Genomic DNA, 21,828 nt, shown 5'->3' with positions numbered 1-21,828 from the left:
GAACTAAAATTAAAAGGAGTTAATCCCATTATGCTATTGAGAAATTTAAGCCCTCCCAGTATGTGTAATGGCACAAGACTTTTGATAAAGGAATTACGAGACAATGTTATTGTAGCAACAATCATCACTGGGCCCGCGGCTGGACAGCGAATCCCGATGATTCCGAAAGATTTACTTTTTCCTTTAAAAGGTTCCAGTTTCCTGTGAAGATATTGTTTGCCCCTACGATAAATAAATCACAGGGACAAACTTTATCGATTGTTGGCATCAACCTAAGAAAAGAGTGCTTCTCTCATGGGCAATTATATGTTGTCCTTTCTCGAGTAGGATCTCCTGAAAATCAATATGTTTTGTTATCACCTACAAATACCGCTGCCAACATAGTGTACAGTGAAGCTTTAAGGAAAAAGTTTTGTAAAATAAAAGTAAGAACCAATAGAATTAAATAAAGCTTTAAAATAAAAATGTAAATACAGAAATGTAAAAATTACAATGACTTAGAAAAAATCTTTAAAATAAATTCACACACCTAAAACAAAAAAAAATAAATAAAAACAAAACAACAAAAAATATTAATAAAAAACTTAGGAAATTTAGTTGGGTAGGATCAGACAAAAATGTAAAATGTTGTAAAAATGTAAATAAAAAAATACTAAGTAATATGTCTCCCTTAAGATTAAATAAGTTACTTTAGTAAAAAAACGATGAACAAATTCGGTTTGTAAGTATACATAGATGTGATACTGTGTTTAAAAAAAATATAGAAATGAAACAACAAAAAAATATAAATAAAAGGTAAAATTATAAAAAAAATCATGTGCACCGGTGCGAAGCCGGGACGGGCCGCTAGTAGTGTAGATTATAAAGAGGAAAGAGCCTCGTGCCACGTCAAACGTAAAAAACCTATCATCCATGGATAACCATAGCGCGCGTCGCGAGCTTGGCTGTGCCAGGCGACATTCCGACCTCCATGGCAAAACAATTTAAGCGTTTTAAACAGAAGTATGAATAACATGGTCTATCAACTTTTAAAATTTAAAAAGAGGTTATTGTGACATAACGATAATAGTTGGACATATAGTATCGCAAAGTTTTTTGTAGTTATTGATATGTTCTTTAATATTGTAGGACATACTTTTGTTCTATCATCAATAGTTTCCGCAGCGCATGCGACATTATATGTTTTATGGCATTTTTTTACACCTTGGGTTACGTTACTAAAGTTTTAGTAAGGATTCCTTATCTTTTATAGCAATAAATATAGCCTATGTTACTCAGGGTGAATGTAGCTTTCTAATGGTGAAAAAAATTTTGAAACGGCACAGTAGTTTCTGAGTTTATTCATTACAAACATACACACAATACAAATCTTTCCTCTTTATAATATTAGTGTAGATCACAATATGTATTGATTCTGGAAACTTAGTTAATTAATAAAAAAATTAAAAAGTAAAATGTTTCTACACAGTAGTTGATCTCTTTCTTGTAAATTATTTTATTTTTGACCCTTGAGACCTAAATTCGGATCCGAAGGGTATACCTGAAGTACTCTTTGGGATTCAAGTTTGGGATTCGGGATCAATAACTTGGGATTTGACCCATTACTAAGTGAAACACTACCTCTAACCAAATTTTTACATAGGTAATGTTTTATAAAAAAAAACACTGTATTTTATATTTAAACTTTACATATTTCAAGTTGCTAATGAATAAAACAATATTTGGCATGTTTCATATTGTGGTTTGGTTCGAGTACGGTACGAAATCATTTCCATTAGTTATAAATTGTGGAAAATCTTGGTCGAATTCGTTAATGGGCAATATCCGACCAAAGGGGTTGAAATGGTGGAGGTTTTTTAATACGGAAAAATTGCTATTAACTCCCATAATATGAAATATATCACATCCGTTCGAAAGTATTATAACTCGGAGTAATACCAAAATATTTTGTCTGAATAAGTTTTTTATACAACCAAAATATTAAAATAACTGCAAGGAGTTAAAAAAACATGAGTTGGAGGACAAAAAAAAAATCATAACTCCCTTCATAGGCATAACAAATTCGTACAAATTATGCATCGATCTTATAATTTTTATCTAACACTTTCGTCTAAAACAATTAATGATTAGACAAATAAAAGAAGGGTAGAATTAAAAAAAAATAATCATAATTTCCCTTAGTAAGTAAATATCAAATCTGTTAAAATTGTTTGTAAATCTTATAATTTTTATCTAAAACTTTTGTTGGAAACAATTTTTAATAAGGTGGACCATTGTTGCAGTGAGTTAAAAAAATAAAAGGGTAGATTTAAAAAAAATTCATAATTTACATACCATGTATATTAAAATCTAATTATTATCTACAACTTTCGCCTGATATAATTTTTTATACTGTAGCAACCCAGATTACATCCTTCCCCATGCAATCCAGTAATAATAATTTGTTATAAATTTTTTTGTCAAATTTCAGGTTAGATGTAAATTTTTTTCCTTTCAGAACTTATTGTGAAAATATTTCACCGGGTTTATTGTTTTTATTTTTAAAATGCATAAGTTTATTTTTGAAGTTTTTTTGCTGGCTTCTTTGTGTGGAAAGGCATGCTGACGTAATTCTCCTTCGTTATTATCACGACCAAGGCTTTGTTTCACACGCTAGGCATGTGAGTTACCGTCACGGGAGTGTGAGAAAGAGACAAAATTGCTGCGTCGTGGGAACAGAAGTAAGCATTTCGTGGAAGTTCTGTTGCTATGCGCTGTGATTGGCTGAGAATTACGTCAGCGAGCCCAGGTTACTGCCCGCACAAAGGGAAGGAAGGCTGTAAAGTTACGTCATTGTGAGAGCACCGTGCCGGGTGGTCATTGTTTGAGCGTTGGGCCGAGCAGGCCGTGATCGGGCAATGGCTCTGTGTTTGATCTTTCCTTGATGTACAGTTTAATTTTTGTTTTGTGTTCTATTGTCCGGAATATTGTGTTTTTACATTAATTAAAAAATAGGTAATACATTGTAAATTGAGTATAAATTATTTCGTGACCTGTTAACAAACTGTATGTTCCCTTATCACCTAATTTTGAGCTAGCCGGAGGTGGTGAGTGGTGACAATACGACCAACCATTACTGCAAGGGTTGAAGGACAAAAAAATTCTTAACTTCCTTCGTAGGAAAACCATGAAATTCATTTGAATTGTTTGTAAATATTATAATTTTTATCTAAAACTTTTGTCTGAAACAATTATGGATTAGATAAACCTTTGCTGCAAGGGGTTGAAAAAATGAAGGGAAGAATTTTACAAAAATTCATCTCTCTTCATAGGCACGCTATCGAATCCGTTCAAATTGTTTTTAACTCTTATAATTTTTATCTAAATCTTTTGTCTGAAATATTTTTTGATTCGACAAACAATTGCTGCAAGGGGTTGAAATATTAAGGGGTAAAATTTAAAAAAAAAATTTATAACTCCCTTAGTAGGTACACTACAAAATCCATTCCAATTGTTTGTAAATCTTATAATTTTTACTTAAAACTTTTGTCTGAAACAATTTTTGATAATACAAACCATTACTGCAAGGGTTTTAAATTAGAAAATAAATAAAACTTCCCTACCATATATATACTCTATCAAATTAATGTCTATTTTTGTTTAACATTTTAAATATTGTTCAAAACATTTGACTAAAGTAAATTTTATATCACAAATCATTACTGGAAGGGTTGTAAATAACAAGGGTAAAAAGGCAAAATGTCATTATTTTCTTTAATCGACATACTATCAAATCCAATAAAATTTATTTAAAACTCCTAACCTTTATCTAAAACTTTTGGCTGAAACAATTTTTGATGAAACTAACTATGTATTACTGTAAAAACAGGGGTTGAAATTAATCAATATTAAAACTTTCTTTGTATCAAATTCATCAGAATTTATTAATAACCATCTCTATATTAACTTAAACCTTAAACCTTTTTCCAAAAAACATTTTTATATGACTACGCATTAGTGCAATGAATGAAAAATAGAGCTTGGAGGTAAAAATAATTGCATAACTTCCTTAGTAGGCTTAATATGAAATTCATTAAGACATTCAATACTGGATGCATTAGGTTAAAAACATTAAAAATATTTTTGCTGCATGAAATATAAGAAAATGTTAAATCAATCTTTTTGAATATTGACTAACATATAGATTGTTGCATAGGCTACATTAAGTTCTTAAAATGTTCCAGGAGTTTATAAATGTTTCCAAAATATTTCCAGAAGAAATAGATACTTCGAAATCCACCTACACCTGTAGGCTGTGCCAAAAGAGATTTTTTTATTACCGTAAAACCCTTTAAAGAAGTTATCAGTTACAAATACTTTTGTTAGTACGTTGAAATCAACTAGAACACCAATGTTATGTATGCTCACGGTTCCACAGATGCATTCTAAAATTGCTATCTTCATAAAATTGGGGGTGGCCCATTTTGACCTTCAACCCCCAAGAAAAATATTGTTGTTTTACTTTTCGAACCAAATATATCTGGTATTATTCATATGTATTTGGTCTTAATATATAAAGTATCTTTAAATATTAAATACTATTAATTCAACGAAAAAAATTACCTCAGGCCGCAGCGTGTAAACACGGAAAGCCCGCTAACTGCCGCATGGCCGGTCGGCCACTCACTCGCCCGCCCTCCTCTGCACTGGGGCCGGTGTGGAAGGTTGTACGAGGGAAGGAGACAAGATGGTTTGTGTCTCTGGTAGTGGGGAGGGAGAGGTAAGCCATACGACGTCATGATGATACCGGCCCGCAACAGCCAGCCAGACGAGCTTTGCATACACCCACTTACTGTATTTAATTGCATAATGTCCGCCATCGCATAATGTCCGCACATTTATTTTTAAATACTTGAAATGGAATTGTTAAAATCCACATAAAGTCCGCACCAGACAAAGCAAACTTGGTCACCCCTGAAAGGCACAGTAACGGGATGGAAATTTACCGACGCTGTCAACAATGCTTTAACCTTGAGTTGTTCAATTCTCCGGAGCGGTCGCTGAGAGGGTTTGTAGAGTGGTGAAACTGTCCACACAAGCCAGTACACGTCCCACGCGCAGACGCACGGACAAAGCAGCTGCAACATGTTTATCTAACATCGCGTTTGCTGAGAGGCTTTAATTTTGTTTTCATGTAAGATATGATACGCAACGTAAAGAAAACATCAGCTGCAGAGCTGCCAACCTCAAATCACACCCATCAGTAATGACAATTGTATGAAAAAAAAAGTACACGTAAATAATGCACAATACATTTTTCCTGGGGAATTATGACACACACAAGATAAAACAAGGAAAATAATATGCAAAAAAATGAATAATATAGGCCTATATATATATGAATACAATGCAAATTAATGAATAAAAAAACTATTTGAAAAATACAATCATCTGAATATGTAAGAAATGTCAATAATTTTACTGGCAATTTTGAACCTTCAATTCAAAGTATTCAAAGTTAAACTTGTGAACAACTGTCTTTTTATTTGCTTCTTTTATCCTCGTTGGATTAGAACTGGCTTGTAAACAAACAACAGGAGACAAACAAAAGAACTTGTAAACAATAACTCTGCGTTCGTTACTTTCGTTTCTTCAGATGTGGCGAAAAAACGACGATATAGATTTATTGCTCATCATGGCTATAAAATGTTCCGCATGTTTCTTTGATTTAATATGCCGTTTACAGTCATACCTTCCACCATATGCAATCGAAATTCAGTCGTACATACATTACAAAACGTGTGGTGTTCCAAAACATTTGAAGACGACAAGCATGGCCATTCTTTTGAATAGTTTAGGTCGAAAGTTCTGAAGAATTGCGTTTATTCTTTTTTCTCCCCAGAAACACTTTTGTTCTGTCACACGCTTCATTTCTACAACCGGCACTGAATAACAAAACACTATCGAAAAACATAAAAAAATTTCACGTCTGTAGACACGACAAAAACACTATGATGAAAAATATGGCTTTCAAAAAAAATTAAAACACAAGTTAGCCAAAGTACCGTACAAAAATTATCGTGATGTAAGTAGCCAAAAAACGAAAAGTCCGAGTATATGTACTAGTTGTGTCGTACAACGGACGTAATACCATCCCATTACTATTTCAAAACACCGGAATTAATCTACTTATTTCAACAGTACACGAGCATACATACTGGTTCCGTTATTTACGCAACCACGCGATGTATTCGAACTGCGTTCATGAAACAGCACAGCAGAAACTGAATTTTTTCCGTCTCCGTGCAGCACAAAGCCTCATTTCCGTAATAAACCAGCGATGTTCCGTATATTCCGTAATTCAGTGTTAAATCCGTAATAATTACGGAAAATCCGTAATGGTTGGCAGCTATGCAGCTGTAACAGAATGGACATACATGAATTCTTACATGTCAGGAAGACAAGGCTCTGCTTTGTTTTTGTTAAAAATTCCTGCTCAGCCTTATCCACGCTCTGCATTCCTTCCCCCGCTTCAGTCAAGCAGGGCAGGAGGGGACTCGCATGCACAGACGTCTGCCGGTAACATTTTTATACACACTTAGGGCAAGGGACAGGGAGGGCGGCTCGCCGGCTCCGGCTAATGCAGACATTAGACATCTGCCCCGTGCCGTTAGTGGCCATCTCAATGAAAGATTAAAAAAATATCTTTTCACGCACAGCGTTTATTTGTGTAGGCTGGCTGCGGCTTCTGAACGTAAGAGCGCACACGCGAGTGAGAGAAGAAAAAAAAAAAAGTGGCTTCTTCCACTAATTGCCGGCACCCAATTATCTCGACACCTGTCACATTTCTCACGTCCGCTGTGGAGGGTCGTCAGTCACCAGCGCTCTGCGAAGTAGTGTGCCGCCGTTAATATTTCTAACTGGGCCGAGGGAAGGGTGCCAATTTTACGAAGCAGCGATTTTACTAATGCAATCCACGGAACCGTGAGCATACGTAAAATCAGGGTACTAGTAAACTAATTATGAGAGAACAATTTTTTTACTCTGCACAAAATATGTAAAATTTGGAGGAAAAAATTGTTTTTTCAGACTTCACCTAATAATGTCCGCACCCCATTTTTTTTGTCAAAAATGTAGCCAAATTACTGCGGACATTATGCGAGTAAATACGGTATGTCGCAGAGGCTACCACTGCTGCATTTTAAAATGAAATGTACAATTTTTTTGTTGTTCTTATACCCACAAATATTATAAATGCGAAAGTGTGTGTCTATTTGTCCTTCTTTCATGCAGGAACGAAGCAACAGATTGACACAATTTTTTGCATACAGATAGTTTATGGGCCGGAGAGTGACATAGACTACATATAATTATGAAATCCCATCTCTACGGGAGTGAAAAAGGGGTAAATTCAGTTTTATAGTAAAAAATAATAGGAGGTAGGTCATAGACACACAAACAGTGAGTTTGTGTCATTTCTCTATGTCTGCCATACGGTCACAGTAAGGATTGGCAACTCTTCCTATTCTTCACCTTGGCAAAATCCATCCACTAAGTGAAAGCTCACAGCTGCTATTTAACTAAAGGCGTTAACAGTTTATAACTTTGTTAATGCGTTATCGTTTAGTGCGTCCGTCACGTCTAGCCTAGGGGTTACGTGCCTTCCCACAAAATGAAACTAAAGATTGGTGTCCTGGTTATGCTGATGGGTATCCTTAATTCACCGAGATTGTGCAATTAATGGTACTTTAAAATCAAAATTTCCCGTTTTCAAGTTTATGTCCTACAGACTCAAAACTTTGTAGTGATGTACCTTATGTTATATTGTGTTTAGACCGGGCAATGCCGGGTACTTCAGCTAGTAGGTTCATAATTGAGATTATTACAGCCAACCAAAATATACGCTGAGCATTAAAAAATAACATATTTTTATAAGTGTTCATTGTGATGTTTTAAATTTTTTTCTAATATTAAATTAATATTTTGGTGTCAAAATTTCCGAATGTTTGATTGTTCCTTTGAATGTTTTCGTAAAATTGCTGCTTCGTTATATCTGGGGTTCGTAAAATTGGGATTCTAATGTACGTAACTTTCTTCCTGATCTAGAAAGTGCATAGGTTATCTTTCTAGTAAAATCTCAATTTTTACATCCCTTAGAAAACGTCTTAATAAAAATTTACTATATGTGATTTTGCATCACTTGTATGTATTGCAAATGGATAAAATTATTTGGGTAAAAAAAAAATCTTGAAATTTTGCTAAGGTCATTATTGGTAAATACAAATACTCCATTTATAAGAATTTAGGACGATCAGTTTTCATCAGTGTCCTGGGAAACAGTCGAACATACCTGCTGCTCGAAGTTAGCAATCTTGGTGCACGGGAACTGGTACAGCGTCGGCCTCAGCTCGCTGACGCGCGCCAGCTTCTTCACGATGTCCACGTCTTTGACTCGCAGGTCCCTGGTGAGCAGTGAGTACTCCAGCTTCACGTTCCCGGAGTGGACGTTGTGCGTGAGTTCCGTGAGCTCCTGCACGGCCTGGGCACACGTGGGTCCCACCGGCGCGTCCCTGCAACAGTGTCGCAGCACGCTGTTCTGTCACACACAAACAAGTTGTTTTATTTTTTCTATTTGCTTTTAAATCATTGACAATGAGGTCATTAGAGCCAGTAATACGTAATTATTAGGGATAAGATTATATTGTTTTTTTTTTTGGCCAATTTTTTTCTTAAAAACAGGAGAGTTTAGTGTGATTGTTTTTATTGATAATGAATATTGTTTATTCATAAGTACAGCATATTATAGAAAATATGGCATTTAAATGATTTTAACTAATATTAATATATATTGAACTTTTACACCATAATAATTTATTATAAGCATGTTTAACTATTCGGAACAATAAAAATAAATTGTCAAGTACCTGTGTTTTGAAAATGTACCATCATAAATCATAACATAAAACTGAGTTACTAATAACAGTTGCAAGATAAAAATAAAGTAAAAATTTTCAAATATTTCAGTAGGTACACAACATTTGGTACAAATTTCCTGGTAATTAAATTATATTTATTCGACTTAATGTATTAACTCGAATTTTGGTGTTATAAGGTGTATTGATATGGCTATCTGTGTTATTTCGGTTTTATTGCAATTCACTATACAATCTTGTCAATAACAATTTAAATTCAATTAAATTTATTTAATATTAAAATAAAACAATAAAAATAGTAAATAACAAAAAATAAAATTAAATAAAGAATTAAAACAAACCTTTAATACAATAGGGTCTCTATCAACCAAAGTTCTGTATTATCCAAACCAACCTAAGGTGCAATTATCAGCAGGGGCGCAACAACTGAATTTCCGAAGGGGGGGGGGGGGGGGGGGGGGGGCAATATACCTTTTTATAAAGAATCATCGATCCCCCCTATTGAAGCGGGGAGGGGGGGGGGGAGGGTGGTCCGGGGGTCCTCCCCCGGGAAGAATTTGTATTTCAAGGTGGAAAATGGTGCTATTTAAGCAGTTTTACTATCTAAAAATTGATTACATAGCACTTTCTTTGCCCCCGTTTGCCCCCACTTCAAGGTTTCAGAGGGGGGGCAAAATACCCTTGCCCCCCCCTGTTGTTGCGCCCCTGATTATCAGCAAAGACTGTTGAAACATTTGGTTGAATACATAGAAAATGATCTAACATTTGTCGGGAGTCTAAAATATTAACCTCAAAGATTTAATTTACTGACTGTGTGAATCATAGAGTTTTGTGAAACAATCTACTTATACAAAGAAATGAAAAAAAAAATCAGGGCTAATTGCAGGACAGTTTTCTTGTTATATCCAATATCCGTGTTATCTAAAATTTAGTTTATCCGAGGTTGTCACAGACAACATTAACTCTGTTAGTTGAAACACTACTGTATTGAAGAATATGACAATGACTTGTAGTAAGGTATGATTCCAGAATTTGCCCGTAGTCATTTCGGGAATTCATGCAAAAATGAAATCAAGATGGCCAGACTGAGCCTCAAACCCGGGTCCTTTGGAATGCGAGTGCAATGTCTTACCACTGTGCCTCTCACTCCATCAGAGTAGAAACAAAAATAGCCAGGTGAAAATTTTAATTTCCACATGTCTGTCACCCCAAACACAGTACTTCTTATGGAAGGTGGTTGTATTTAAGAAGTTATGTTCTTAACCCATTGCTGTCAACCCTCTGGGGACAGATGTCACCCCTTTCTACCAGTCCTTCTCCCCCTACCTTGTCAAAGTCAGATCGTTACCCCTCCCCCAATCACAAGAAGAACAGCCTGTTTCCTGCTGCGTACAGACTGTTATTAGCATATTTACGAGAGAGCTACAAGCCACACGTGGTGTGCACCCACCAAGAGTCACTCTGAATGGTTTTACTTTACAATGTTATATGAGACTTAGTGTGCAATCAACATTCTAGCAACACTGTGGAGTAATTATTGATTGCAGGCATTAACATCCCGTTTGACAACCACAAAATAGGAACACATAGCTCTATTGGGAGTGTTTCCCTCGTGCAAGCAAGGTGAAAACATTACCTGAATCTTGGATTCTGGCGCTTCGTCCAGTCATCATAGACGATGTCTGTGTTGACCCGGATGAAGCGGTTCGTTATCTCGAAGATGTCCTCCGGCGCGAGGGTGAGTACAACGTGGTCTGGGACGCCGTCCGGCACGTAGATGGCCTCGCCCGCTGCAAAGCTCATCATCTTGTACCAGGCCTCGCCGCGATGGCGGCTCTCCCCCTCCGGCTTGTCCTTGACGGAGAGGCGAACCTCGTCGTCACCGTCATGCGGTCCGTGGCGGTCCACAAGCACGAGTGCCTTGTAGCGATACTCATCCTTGCGCAGGGCCTCCACCTTCAGCAGGAGCGCCAGCTTGTTGGCGTGCTGCTGGTGCGACACGAGGAGCACGCGACCAGGCACCAGCTCCTTGGCTGCGCGCGGCTGCCTCAGCACCTCGCTCTGCATACACCGTCACTCCCGTCACACCACCGCTCCCATGCATCTGCAGCGCCAAGGGTGAATAGGCTCATGTGATGATCCTGCCTCCTGCAGTACGGAGGTGAAGGGACAACACAACACCCAGTCCTGGGAAATTTTTTCCAAACATGGATAATCCCAGAACCAGCCACCAATCAAACCCAGGACCTTTTGGTGGTTATCCTGAGGTTAACCTGCTCTTCTTTTGGTTAACTATACATTGTAGCCAACATATCAGAATAAAAATTAATCATTTTAGCAAGTGTTGCATAATGTTGTAGTTAGTGTTAATTATAATTTTAAAAGTAGTAATTTAATGAACGATAACAATGAACTCCTATTATATGAATGAGGAGTGAAACACTTCAGTTGGTAAGTGCTTGATGAACTGAATATTTCTTAGAGTTTTCTTGTTGTGTTCCAGTTTGAGGAAGTGTTCTAAAGCAAACCACTCAACAACGGTGGACAGTTTTAATTACAATAAACAATTTCTAGGGTAACTGAAAAAAAGTAGAATATATCTATAAGTAGTTTTAGGCATACAGGACGAACCAGCATGTACAAAACTGACAACTGGAAAGTATATTGACACCTTCAAATAAGAGGTGAGGTGACTTAATTTTGGGCACGGAAGTACTAAACGAATATTTATTCCTAAATTAACCATTAAAAAAATTATGAACTACTATTGAAGTATCACAATGCTCTCTTACAAAATGATTGCAAAACATGCCAGAAAATTAAGAAAAAAACCTTTTAAAGGTATTACCCCCTGAAACAAGGCTTTTCTTCAGAATTACTGATTTTTTTTCTTATTTTTTAGAAACCATCTCAAAAAATATAGATAGGATCATATCTATAACTTTCATCAATTCAACCAACAAAAAAAGTGAGTCTTTCATTACTCACTAGTGATGTGTAACTTCTAACCTCGGAAAGAAGCAAAAATTCCCCCGTTTCACTGAATAGAGATACGAGCAACTTTTTTAAGCCCTACTCCTCCAGTTTGCAATTTTCCCAAGCTTATGCCGCCTGTATTCTTGCACGTACTCTACACTTCAATTACCCCTCCCTGTAAATTAAAAAAAATGAAAAAATATTTTGATTTAGGAAATTATTTATAATGAAGAAAATTTGTTTTATAACTACCTAATTCACTTTTTAAGTGCCAAATTAAAAAGTATTAATTAACATGGCATTTAAATATATTTTAAAAAACATTTTAATATTAATTACAGAACTTATTTATTAATACACAAAAATAACTAACAGGAATGAATTTATACAAATATTATGTATAAACACCAAACATATTTCAATACAAAACTTATAAAATTATTGAATTAATAACTAAACATTATTTCACAACATATTTGTAATATATCAGAAAAGTGAAATGGCAATGAGATGCGCTGTTCAAGATTACTTTATGAAGAACGAACGGTGAACAGCTGTCTTAGCTTTCTCCCTTTCTCTCTCTTTTCAAACACTATGGAAATGTTTGCGCTCACGTTTGCACAAGCGCCAACTGTAGGCCAAACCGAAAAATTTAATGGCGTCCACTTCTCACTACTTCCTGTTACACATCAAAAATAAAATAACTACTTTTGAATCATTAAGTCACGTGGTAGGTACCAAATAAAGAATTAAACCAACTTTTAATCATTTAGCATAACAAGGCAGAACCTACACAACATGTATATTTCTAGATGTTGTAACAACTACAGTAAATGAAAACAAAGGGACGGGGCTAAACTTACGTTAAAACACTTTGTAACATGTCTTCACATATCATTAACAATTATTTCTTGACTTAACATATAAAATTTTTGAAACATTAAGTGTAAACAAACGAGAAGTTAGTACAGTATTATTATTCATATTTGTTCGGGCATTTACCAGGAAACAAAAGTTTTCCTCTACTTGAAAAGCAAAATTTTTGGTTCACGTCGTTACGTAAAACCAGATATAAATACAAAATGCATAGCAGATTCTCTTGTAAACAAAGCCATCCCACATTTTTACTAAATAGCAAAAGATATGAAGATACAGGATGTATAACTGTCTCATACACACAGCACAAAGAGCAATGTATCAGGTTTGTGGCTTTCTAAATAAAATCAATGGGCGCTGTAGTAGAAAAAAATACCTAAAAATACTTTTTGATTTATAATTTGTTTCAAGTGTTAAAGATATTCAGAAATGGTGTCGATAAACTCTCAGAAACAGCTGTGTTTCGTGCCAAACTTCATGTTTCCAACAAAAATGATGAGACATTTAGTGAAAAACTTACAAAAAAACACTAAAATTCATAGTTTTCCGCAAAGTTTGCACTTCAATATATTTTGGGGTCCCTAAATTTGGCAACCTATACATCTATATTTGTTTCATGAACTAATGTTTCTGAAAAGTGCATGAAATGTATTGTAATTTCATTTACTTAATATTAAAAGTAGAATATTTTGAGGAATGGTAGTACAAAGATACACACAAATAGGACTAGTAAAATTGAGAGTTGCCATTTTTGAATTTACTTCATTTACTCCAATTTTTTCTTTTTCTTTTCAAATATTTTCCTTGAATCTCAAATCTGTCAAATACTAGAACTTCGGTGGGATTCAAAGATTCGACCAGCCCATCCATAGATATTAACATTTGGCACTGATTTTATGCATTAAGTTTTTACATAGATTATTCGAACCACTTTTAAGTTTTTACACCATTGTTTCACACAACTTATTTCAACATCACTTTTGGTCAGTTTTATTTACATTTTTTTTGGGGGTCCCTAAGCTATTCTATTACTTTTTTCTACAGAAGGATTTATTATACTAATTTTTATAAAAAAAAAAACTGTGATAAGTGTCATAGACTGGTTGACTAAACATGGTACAATCCCAGCATGACATTGGCAAAAACTACAGTGTTTTATCGCATAATTGTTGCACGGGCATAACCATCGCACCGCTATTTTAGGGAGTCTTGCATAAATATTGCATAATGTTTTTGGTCCCGCTGTTAGATTCCAAGCACTTTGTGTAGGTAGTTTTCTGTATAAATCTAATATTCATTTCGATATTACCACTTAGATATTTAATTAACAGAAATACAAAGTTGTCTGATGTGTAAATTTTCTTTTAAAACATTATAACCTTTATCTGTTCAACTTCGTCACTGCTGTCTACACATAAAAATATAGCCAGAGCTAGTTGGCATCATTCATGTTGGGTTATCTTGATTCCCGTATAGAGCGCGCACATGTAGTCGAATATCGATATCGATAGCTCGCTGATTGCATGCAATATGTGTGCTCTGTTTAGGTAGAGTTAACTACAGGAGAATCCCGTTATAGCGAGCACGGTAATAGCGAGAACACGGCTATAACGAGGTCTTTTTGAGGAATTTACGGCGTGATCGCGTGTAGCGCGCCTTGGTTATTTGTCTGCTTTATCTCCACCCCTCTTGCTCGCCACTAGACATCTTGCCGTTGACACCTGTCACATTTTTCAGCCGTGCAGTCGCCACCTAAGTGTGTGGCTTTAAAAATAGAATCCCGTCCTTTCTTTCTTTTATCAAACTTCCGCTTGGCTTCAAGGCCGAGGTATGCTCGACTCGAATAAACCAAGCCTTTGAATATACATATACTTGTATGCATTTCTTATTACTTAGAAAATAGACAAAATCTATTTTTCCCGCTATTAATCATAACAATGCGCACTTTTTTTTAAAATATAAATGCTCTTAATTAATTTGTTGGGACCTTTTCATTAACGAATAATAACATTGATTATAACTATGTTAGGGCAAAAAAGTTAGAGCCGTCTTTATACTTGTTGCTAATTGATCGCGTTAATAATACACAAATATTTATAAACTTGTTTGGAGTTATTTGTCGTGACACGTTTACAAACACGTCACGTTATTTATTTTACTATCTGACAAATAGTAGGCACTACCATATTTATTTCCGAATCGCTAGGACAGTTTTATTGTAACTTTAGTTTCGGTCAGTTGTTGGGGTACTGTCCGGGAAGGGGGTGGTGATGGTTTGAGTTTAGTCCCAAATTTATTTTCAAAAAAAAGTTTACAGGTTTCTTTAAATGAAAAAAGTATAGTTTTCCAGCGACTACTTCGTTTGAGGCGTACGTGCGTTGCTGCACTCCTGCCTTTTTTGTAAGGAAATAAATCATCGCGCTACACTAGCGCCACCTGTTAGCGACATCCCGAACCAACATGGCCGCCAGCAGACAGCCCGCGTCGACAATAGATAGCAGGACAATGCTGCATCGGCTGCGGGCCAAGCCGAGTAATCGATTGCGGGCAGAGATGCTATACTTACGTGGCGTGGTAGGGTATTCTGGTTATTTTGACGCAATCGGTGATCGCATCCGTACTTGTGGGGTATCGTTTTAAAGAGAATTCACACATCTGCTCACAGAAATTAAGATTTCGTTAATAAAACCTGTTATTTTCCAATTATACAGGTTAAAACACAATTTTTATGCTATTTTCGGTTTATTTTTATTTTTTGGGGACAAAATCTGTCCAATTCGGTTATAGCGAGGACACGGTTATAGCGAGGATCAAACCCGGAACCATGACATCTCGCTATAACGGGACTCTAGTGTAACTACATTTGATAGCCCACACTCTTTCGTGGTAAGTGTGTACTACGACAATAGTTATGCATTAGCTCTGGCTCACGTTCGGGTCACGGTTTTTCTGTTTAAAGTTGAACAAAATGTTTTGTTGCATGAATTATTAATTAAATTTTTTTTTGGCATTCTTTTCTACACTCATGAATAGGACTTGTTTTTATGAATAACTTTACTTAACTAAAAACTCTTTTTTGGCATAAGTCGCACCCCTACTTTTCAAACTTGATTTTAGAATAAAATGTGTGACGATTATGTGACAAAACACAGTAAGTGTGCACATCTTCTATCTTCTTTCTTTGTACATTCGTGGAACTAGGGATCCAAGTCCTTCTCATTTCAAAATTGGAGAAATACAAACCCCACATTCATCGGTGTTTTCCACTGTCAGGCACCATGGACAACCAACTACCTGAGTGGCCCATACAGAAAATATTTGTGAATGTAGATAAGTCAAGGATGTACCTAGATTTTTATCTTCTGCATACAGCACCATCTGTGGTGTACAGCTTTCTAGCAGAAATGTGAACATCAGCTGCAGTTTCTATTTTAATCTACTAGTTTCAGGATATCGGGAACTTGAAGCAAATTTCAGCCAGTAATGGCTACTTTTGAATTATGTTAAGTGTTTACTTTCAAAAAAGAAGGCATTCAATTGTCAAACTACTTGTCCTGAAATGTTACCAGTTCGAACAGACCAACTAGATTTAAGCTAAGCAGAATTTTGTTCAGATACTGACCACAACCACTGTCAGAGGTTAGATTCCTAAACATTCAGCTTCACTGGAATGCACTATATTGCACTGAAATTCAGGCATAAAAAAGGTACTAGAAGTTTTTAACTAGGGACAAGATTATATGGTGAATTGCAATAAAACCGAAATAACATAGAAAACCATGCCAATACATACATACACCAAAATACATTTTAAAATACACCATAGAGCAATGAAATGCATTTTAATATACCATAAAGCACCAAAAAGCAACTAAAGTCTTGAAATTGGACATATTTTTTATTCAAAACTTAATTTAAATCACATAAGCGTGATCTTTTAATAAAGAAAATTAAATAAGTGTAACTTATTTAGCACGAACTTTGTATTAAAATGAATGACTTAACTCGACTGAAAAATCTTTTACTTTGTCTGATCTTGCAACTGTTATAAGTAACTTATTTTTACATTACAAAAAATTGGTTCATTTTTCACACACACAAATACTTGCAAATTTATTTTTATTGTTTCAAGTAGTGATATAAATGCTTATTAACAGATTGTTATACTGTAAAAGTGCATGATGTATCAGTCAAAATGAAACTGTATTAGTGAACAAGTACCGTATTGGTCCGAAAATAGGCCGATCTCGAAAATAGGCCGACCCCTTCTACAGCACACTCAAAATCAGGGAAAAATAAATTTTAACTAACTAAAATGATTATCAGCAGCATATTACCACAGTAACACTTCAACTAAGTTAGTATTTATTGAACTGACAAAATGTGTAATTCTTACTTACCAAAATATATAAATATATATAAGCTGTGTTTCCGTTTATCTTCACATTCTTTTGTAGTGGTGCCAACATTTTATACGGCAATGGCTACATTTTCTAAGTTCATAGAAATTGTGACGTAACAACATTTACCCGTACGTTTAATTTTGACGTAAAAAACCCAAAATGGTTTCATGTAAAACGTGTATGAATCAACCATAAAACAGCCAATATTGCAAATAGGTTTTATTGTTCTTGTTACTGTTGGTATGTACCAGTATTTGTTTATTCGTGTCGCAACTACAAGTTACCAACACTGGTGCCATTTTGTTTTTCCTGTGGTAGAAGCATAAATAAAGCATACTACGGTAAATAACCTTACTACAAAATTGCTGTTTTTACTAATTGTTTACTGTAAATACCACATTTTACAAGCAAATAAAATTACAGCAGCATGTTAAATACAGTTCAAAAATAACCAGACACCAAGCTTTTAAAAGCTATATGCTACAAGTGACCACATCTGTGTACTTAACTTAAAATATGATACGTTATTGGGGTTAAGTGTGTTTATTAAATTTCTAACTTGAAAAAATTACTAATTCCACGTAAGTACGGCGTAATTTTAGGTCAGTGAGGCAATGAACTGTATATCTGGTAACATTTTTATACCATAAGTGATTCTCCTTGAAATGTATGTGTTTAATTATACTATTTTGGCTAGTGCCCCATTATAGGCAGACTCTATAGATTTCAAGGTTGACAAAACTGGCAAAAAAGGTCGGCCTATCTTCAGACCAATACGGTATAATGAAAAATGAATTGTCATATTCATTTTATAAAAATGTATCAAAATGAATAAACAAAATTAATAAAAAATAAAAACAACACTTGAAATTTCCTGTTTTAATAACGAAACTGACCTAAAAATAAAACCATAAAATCTTGCCTCTATTTGTAACCTCAACAACGCACCAAGAGCATTGAGTGCTGGGTGCAGCTTGGCTCACGCTCAATGCAATCAGTCGGGAGGAACGCCGCCAGGGAACACGCACCCGGACGTCGGCCCACAGCTGCAGGAACTCGGAGGCGGTGCAGTAGAACTCGAGCAGCTGGTCGTAGTTGGCTCCCGGCTGCGAGGAGCCGCCGATGCGCTCCATCTCCTCCTCCACGGCCTTGAGCTGGCGCTTGTAGCGGCCCTGGCTGTGCTGGTGGTCCAGCTCCTTGAAGGAGCGCGACATCATGCCCTCCACGGAGATCTTCTGCACCCGCAGCAGGTTCAGGATCATCGAGTAGGTCAGGCGGAACTTGGACTGCAGTCGCGTGGGCTGGCCTGCGCATCACCGCACACGTGCACCTTCCCGTAGCCCACACATATACACCGTCCTGTGACAGTACTCACAATTTGAATGTAAACACATTTTGACTAAACTTTTATACTTAGCAACTAAGAGGCGTTTTTACAAAACTTATTTCCTACAAATATAAAAATGTTACAGGGATCCAATAAATGCTTATTTGCATGGTATTCCTTAACCTTCCGATAGGCGCACCTATGTTTCAAACATGGATTGGCGCAATGCACCTGTGAGGTGCTCCTCCTATTTCCACCAACATAAATCCCCACTACTGAAGAGTTTCATTACAATACCATGTAAATTTGAACTGTATATATGTAAAGATTTAAAATGTAAATTTAAAATTTATTTAACATAAGAATCTTCATAATTTATTGTTAATATTACCACAGTATAAATGCATAAAAAATCCAAAACAATAGCTGTAGATCAGTAACAAAGAAATTCAGGTATAATATTTTAAAATTATTTTTCAGTATTTAAATAATACATAATTTAGTGAGATATGTTATGAAATATGTAAGTTCTTATATTTCGATTAATTCCATGCATTATTTACACTTCTTATTTGGTACATACACAATCCAAATCTTTGTGAAATTAATAGGTAATATACAAACTTTTCTTCTCGTATAAATGAGTCCAGATGGAAATATGTTTTAAAGTAAAATAGCATGATAAAATGAAAAAACAAAAGCACTAAAAATTCAGAGAACACATAAAATATAAAAATTGCAGACACTGTTTGTTTTTCAGCTGTCTTTTTTTCACCAACTCACAGGCCTTTTGCACTTATTCACTATCAACTTCCAAACCATCATCTGCAGAAGATGTCTTACATTCATAACAATCTTTGCAAATAATAGTGACATGACTCAAACACAAATATTTGCCACAAGTAGCGCAACAATATTTGGTATTTTTGCGTTGTTTGTCTTCGCGACAAGGCTCACACAATTTCCTTTTATTGTTTTGGTCGTTCATCTCTTGTGATTTGCTGTTCGATTCCCTACACTTGAGAGGCTGCTTGGTTACTTCTGTCAATCTGTGCCGAAGTGTTATGTGTAAATTCTGTTTTTCAGCACTGCGTCGTGTCATTTCTTCTGAAACAAGACCTTTGGCAAGTTGGCGTAAAAATGTCCTGCGGTTGGCTACAACATAACCGTTTCCAGAGTAAATGACTTGTGCGTTGATACCGGCCACATTGAGCATAGCAAAAAATATTACCAAAGGCCACCGCCGAGCATTTCTCGCCACGTTATACGTTGCACACAATTTATCCACCGTATCCACACCACCTTTAGTTTCATTGTAAAATGTTACGATGTCCGGTTTTTTTGAAGGCCCAGTAGAATCATCGATTGCATCGTCAAAATGAAGGCTGGATATGAGAAATACATTTTTGTTTTTCCTAGGAACATAGGAAACTAAAGTCCCTTCTTTTCTGAATCCAAATATACTGGACTTTTCACTTCTGTTAGCCATGTGTTTGAATACGTCAGGGATTTGCCATTTATTTTTTTTCAGTGTGGCAACAAGGGATAGTTTTTTATCGGCCAGATCACTCAAAAGTGGAACATCACTGAACCAATTATCAGTAGTAACATTTCGTCCTGAGTTGACTATGGGCGATACCATCCTATGAACAACATCTGTACAATGATTACTGACAGCATACGGTCCATCTGGTTGTTTCCCAGCATATACTTCCATGTTGAAAGTGTAATACATTTTGGAATCTACAAGTGCAAAGATCTTGATTCCATATTTGGCAGGTTTTGAGGGAATGTACTGGCGGAAACCGCAACGACCCCGAAATGCTTCTAATTTTTCATCAAGTGTGACATTCTCTCCAAGAGAGTAACTTTTCTGGCAATTAGCAACAAATGTTTCAAAACATTCTCGTATTGGTGCAATTCGATCTAGTTCTTTCCTTTCATTTCTCGTCTCTTTGTTGTCAAATCGAATACACCTCATCAAAAATCGGAAGCGTTTTAAGGACATGGTGAGCCTAAATGTTTCAACACCATCCCCAGAGGGATCCCAAAGGTCTTCTAAGTTCAGGCGTGACCCACGATACACACCAGCTAGGTACAACAAACCCATAAAAGCCTTCATCTCTATTACATCCGTCGAACGTGCATCTCTGAGGCGATTAAATTGAGGTCTTACAAGTTCAATATGTTGGTTTGTCCATGCAACAACAGAGTCGAGTATTGACTCATCAAAAAGAATAAGACAGGTATCTAAAATGGTTTCAGCATTCATTGCTGTTCCTATAACCCCAGGGATGTATAATAACAAATTTTGCTTACCTCTTCTCCTCTTGTTCGGACATGGGCATTTGTTCCATTGGTACGAATCGACGATCTTACCATTTTTCATACAGTTTGCCATGTAGTAAGATGCATTACCGGGATCATCACCATCTGATTCATTACAGCTTTGCTAAGTGTCTGAATTTTCCTCTCGCTCGTGTATCTGATCTTCACTATCAGAATCAGATTGTTCTCCAAAGTCCTCATCTCCCGAAGTATCATCAAACAGCATACTATGGATTTTCTTGACGTCTTCAGGATTATCCAAGTTATAAATTATTTTTTTCCCAGCCATCCTGAAACACATATGTATTGTAAAACAAACACATGAAGTCACGTCACACCTACTAGGTGATTCTATTTTTTCAGTAGTTAATGTTAAATTCACAATCTTAGCTAATAAGTGTGTAATTGAATAGAATTAATAAGCAATTTGGTGAAGATAGCAATTGAAAATATCATAGTCGAAAAACTTACGTCAGTAGTCGCGCTGCACCTGCAGGGTGAAAATGGCTGCCACAGCCTTGAAGTAACTACGTCAACAGTCATGCATGAACTAACCAGAGAAGAAACAAAAGTTAGGAAGCTAGACGATAGCAGCCCCCTCCCCGACACACGACCTCGTGCAGGGAACATAAACAAGATAAGAATGCACCTGTCAGGCGCGGGCGCCTAACGGAAGGTTAAATAATTATAGCTAAAAGTTATAAAAAAATACCACAAATAAGGACACAATACCCACTCACATTGTCATAATAAAATGCTTGATTTAATTGTTATAAGTCAATAGAAGAAAAAAAAAATTATCTAGATGAAATATGTCACAACTCTATTTTAGCTGAAATTGGTGTTATTTTCTTCAATTACTTCCACATTTACATAACTTTTTACCTAAATAATTACATCTTACTTTTCAAAATACCAATAGAATTATGTAATTTATATAGCTATACCCCGTATTGCAGATTGCAGCAGTACAAAGTAATTCACTCTCTCAAAAATTGAATCTACA

At 35.8% G+C, this 21,828-nt stretch overlaps 1 protein-coding gene across 8 annotated transcripts in view; it reads right to left on the bottom strand.

Annotated features, from left to right (window-relative positions):
• LOC134527543 (superkiller complex protein 2) overlaps positions 1-21,828 on the bottom strand; it is a 141,019-nt gene that overhangs the window by 32,289 nt on the left and 86,902 nt on the right. For all 8 annotated transcript variants that reach the window (XM_063360309.1, XM_063360306.1, XM_063360307.1 and 5 more), the window contains exons 12-14: positions 18,196-18,473; positions 10,549-10,973; positions 8,330-8,549 (exon numbers count right to left, since the gene is read on the bottom strand). In XM_063360309.1, the coding sequence (XP_063216379.1) occupies positions 8,330-8,549; positions 10,549-10,973; positions 18,196-18,473 (923 nt within the window). The remainder of the gene's footprint in view (positions 1-8,329; positions 8,550-10,548; positions 10,974-18,195; positions 18,474-21,828) is intronic.

Source organism: Bacillus rossius, chromosome 1 (genome assembly GCF_032445375.1).
Source record: "Bacillus rossius redtenbacheri isolate Brsri chromosome 1, Brsri_v3, whole genome shotgun sequence".
In the NCBI taxonomy this organism is placed as follows: Eukaryota; Metazoa; Arthropoda; class Insecta; order Phasmatodea; family Bacillidae; genus Bacillus; species Bacillus rossius.
This window is presented reverse-complemented; position numbering and strand designations above follow the sequence as displayed.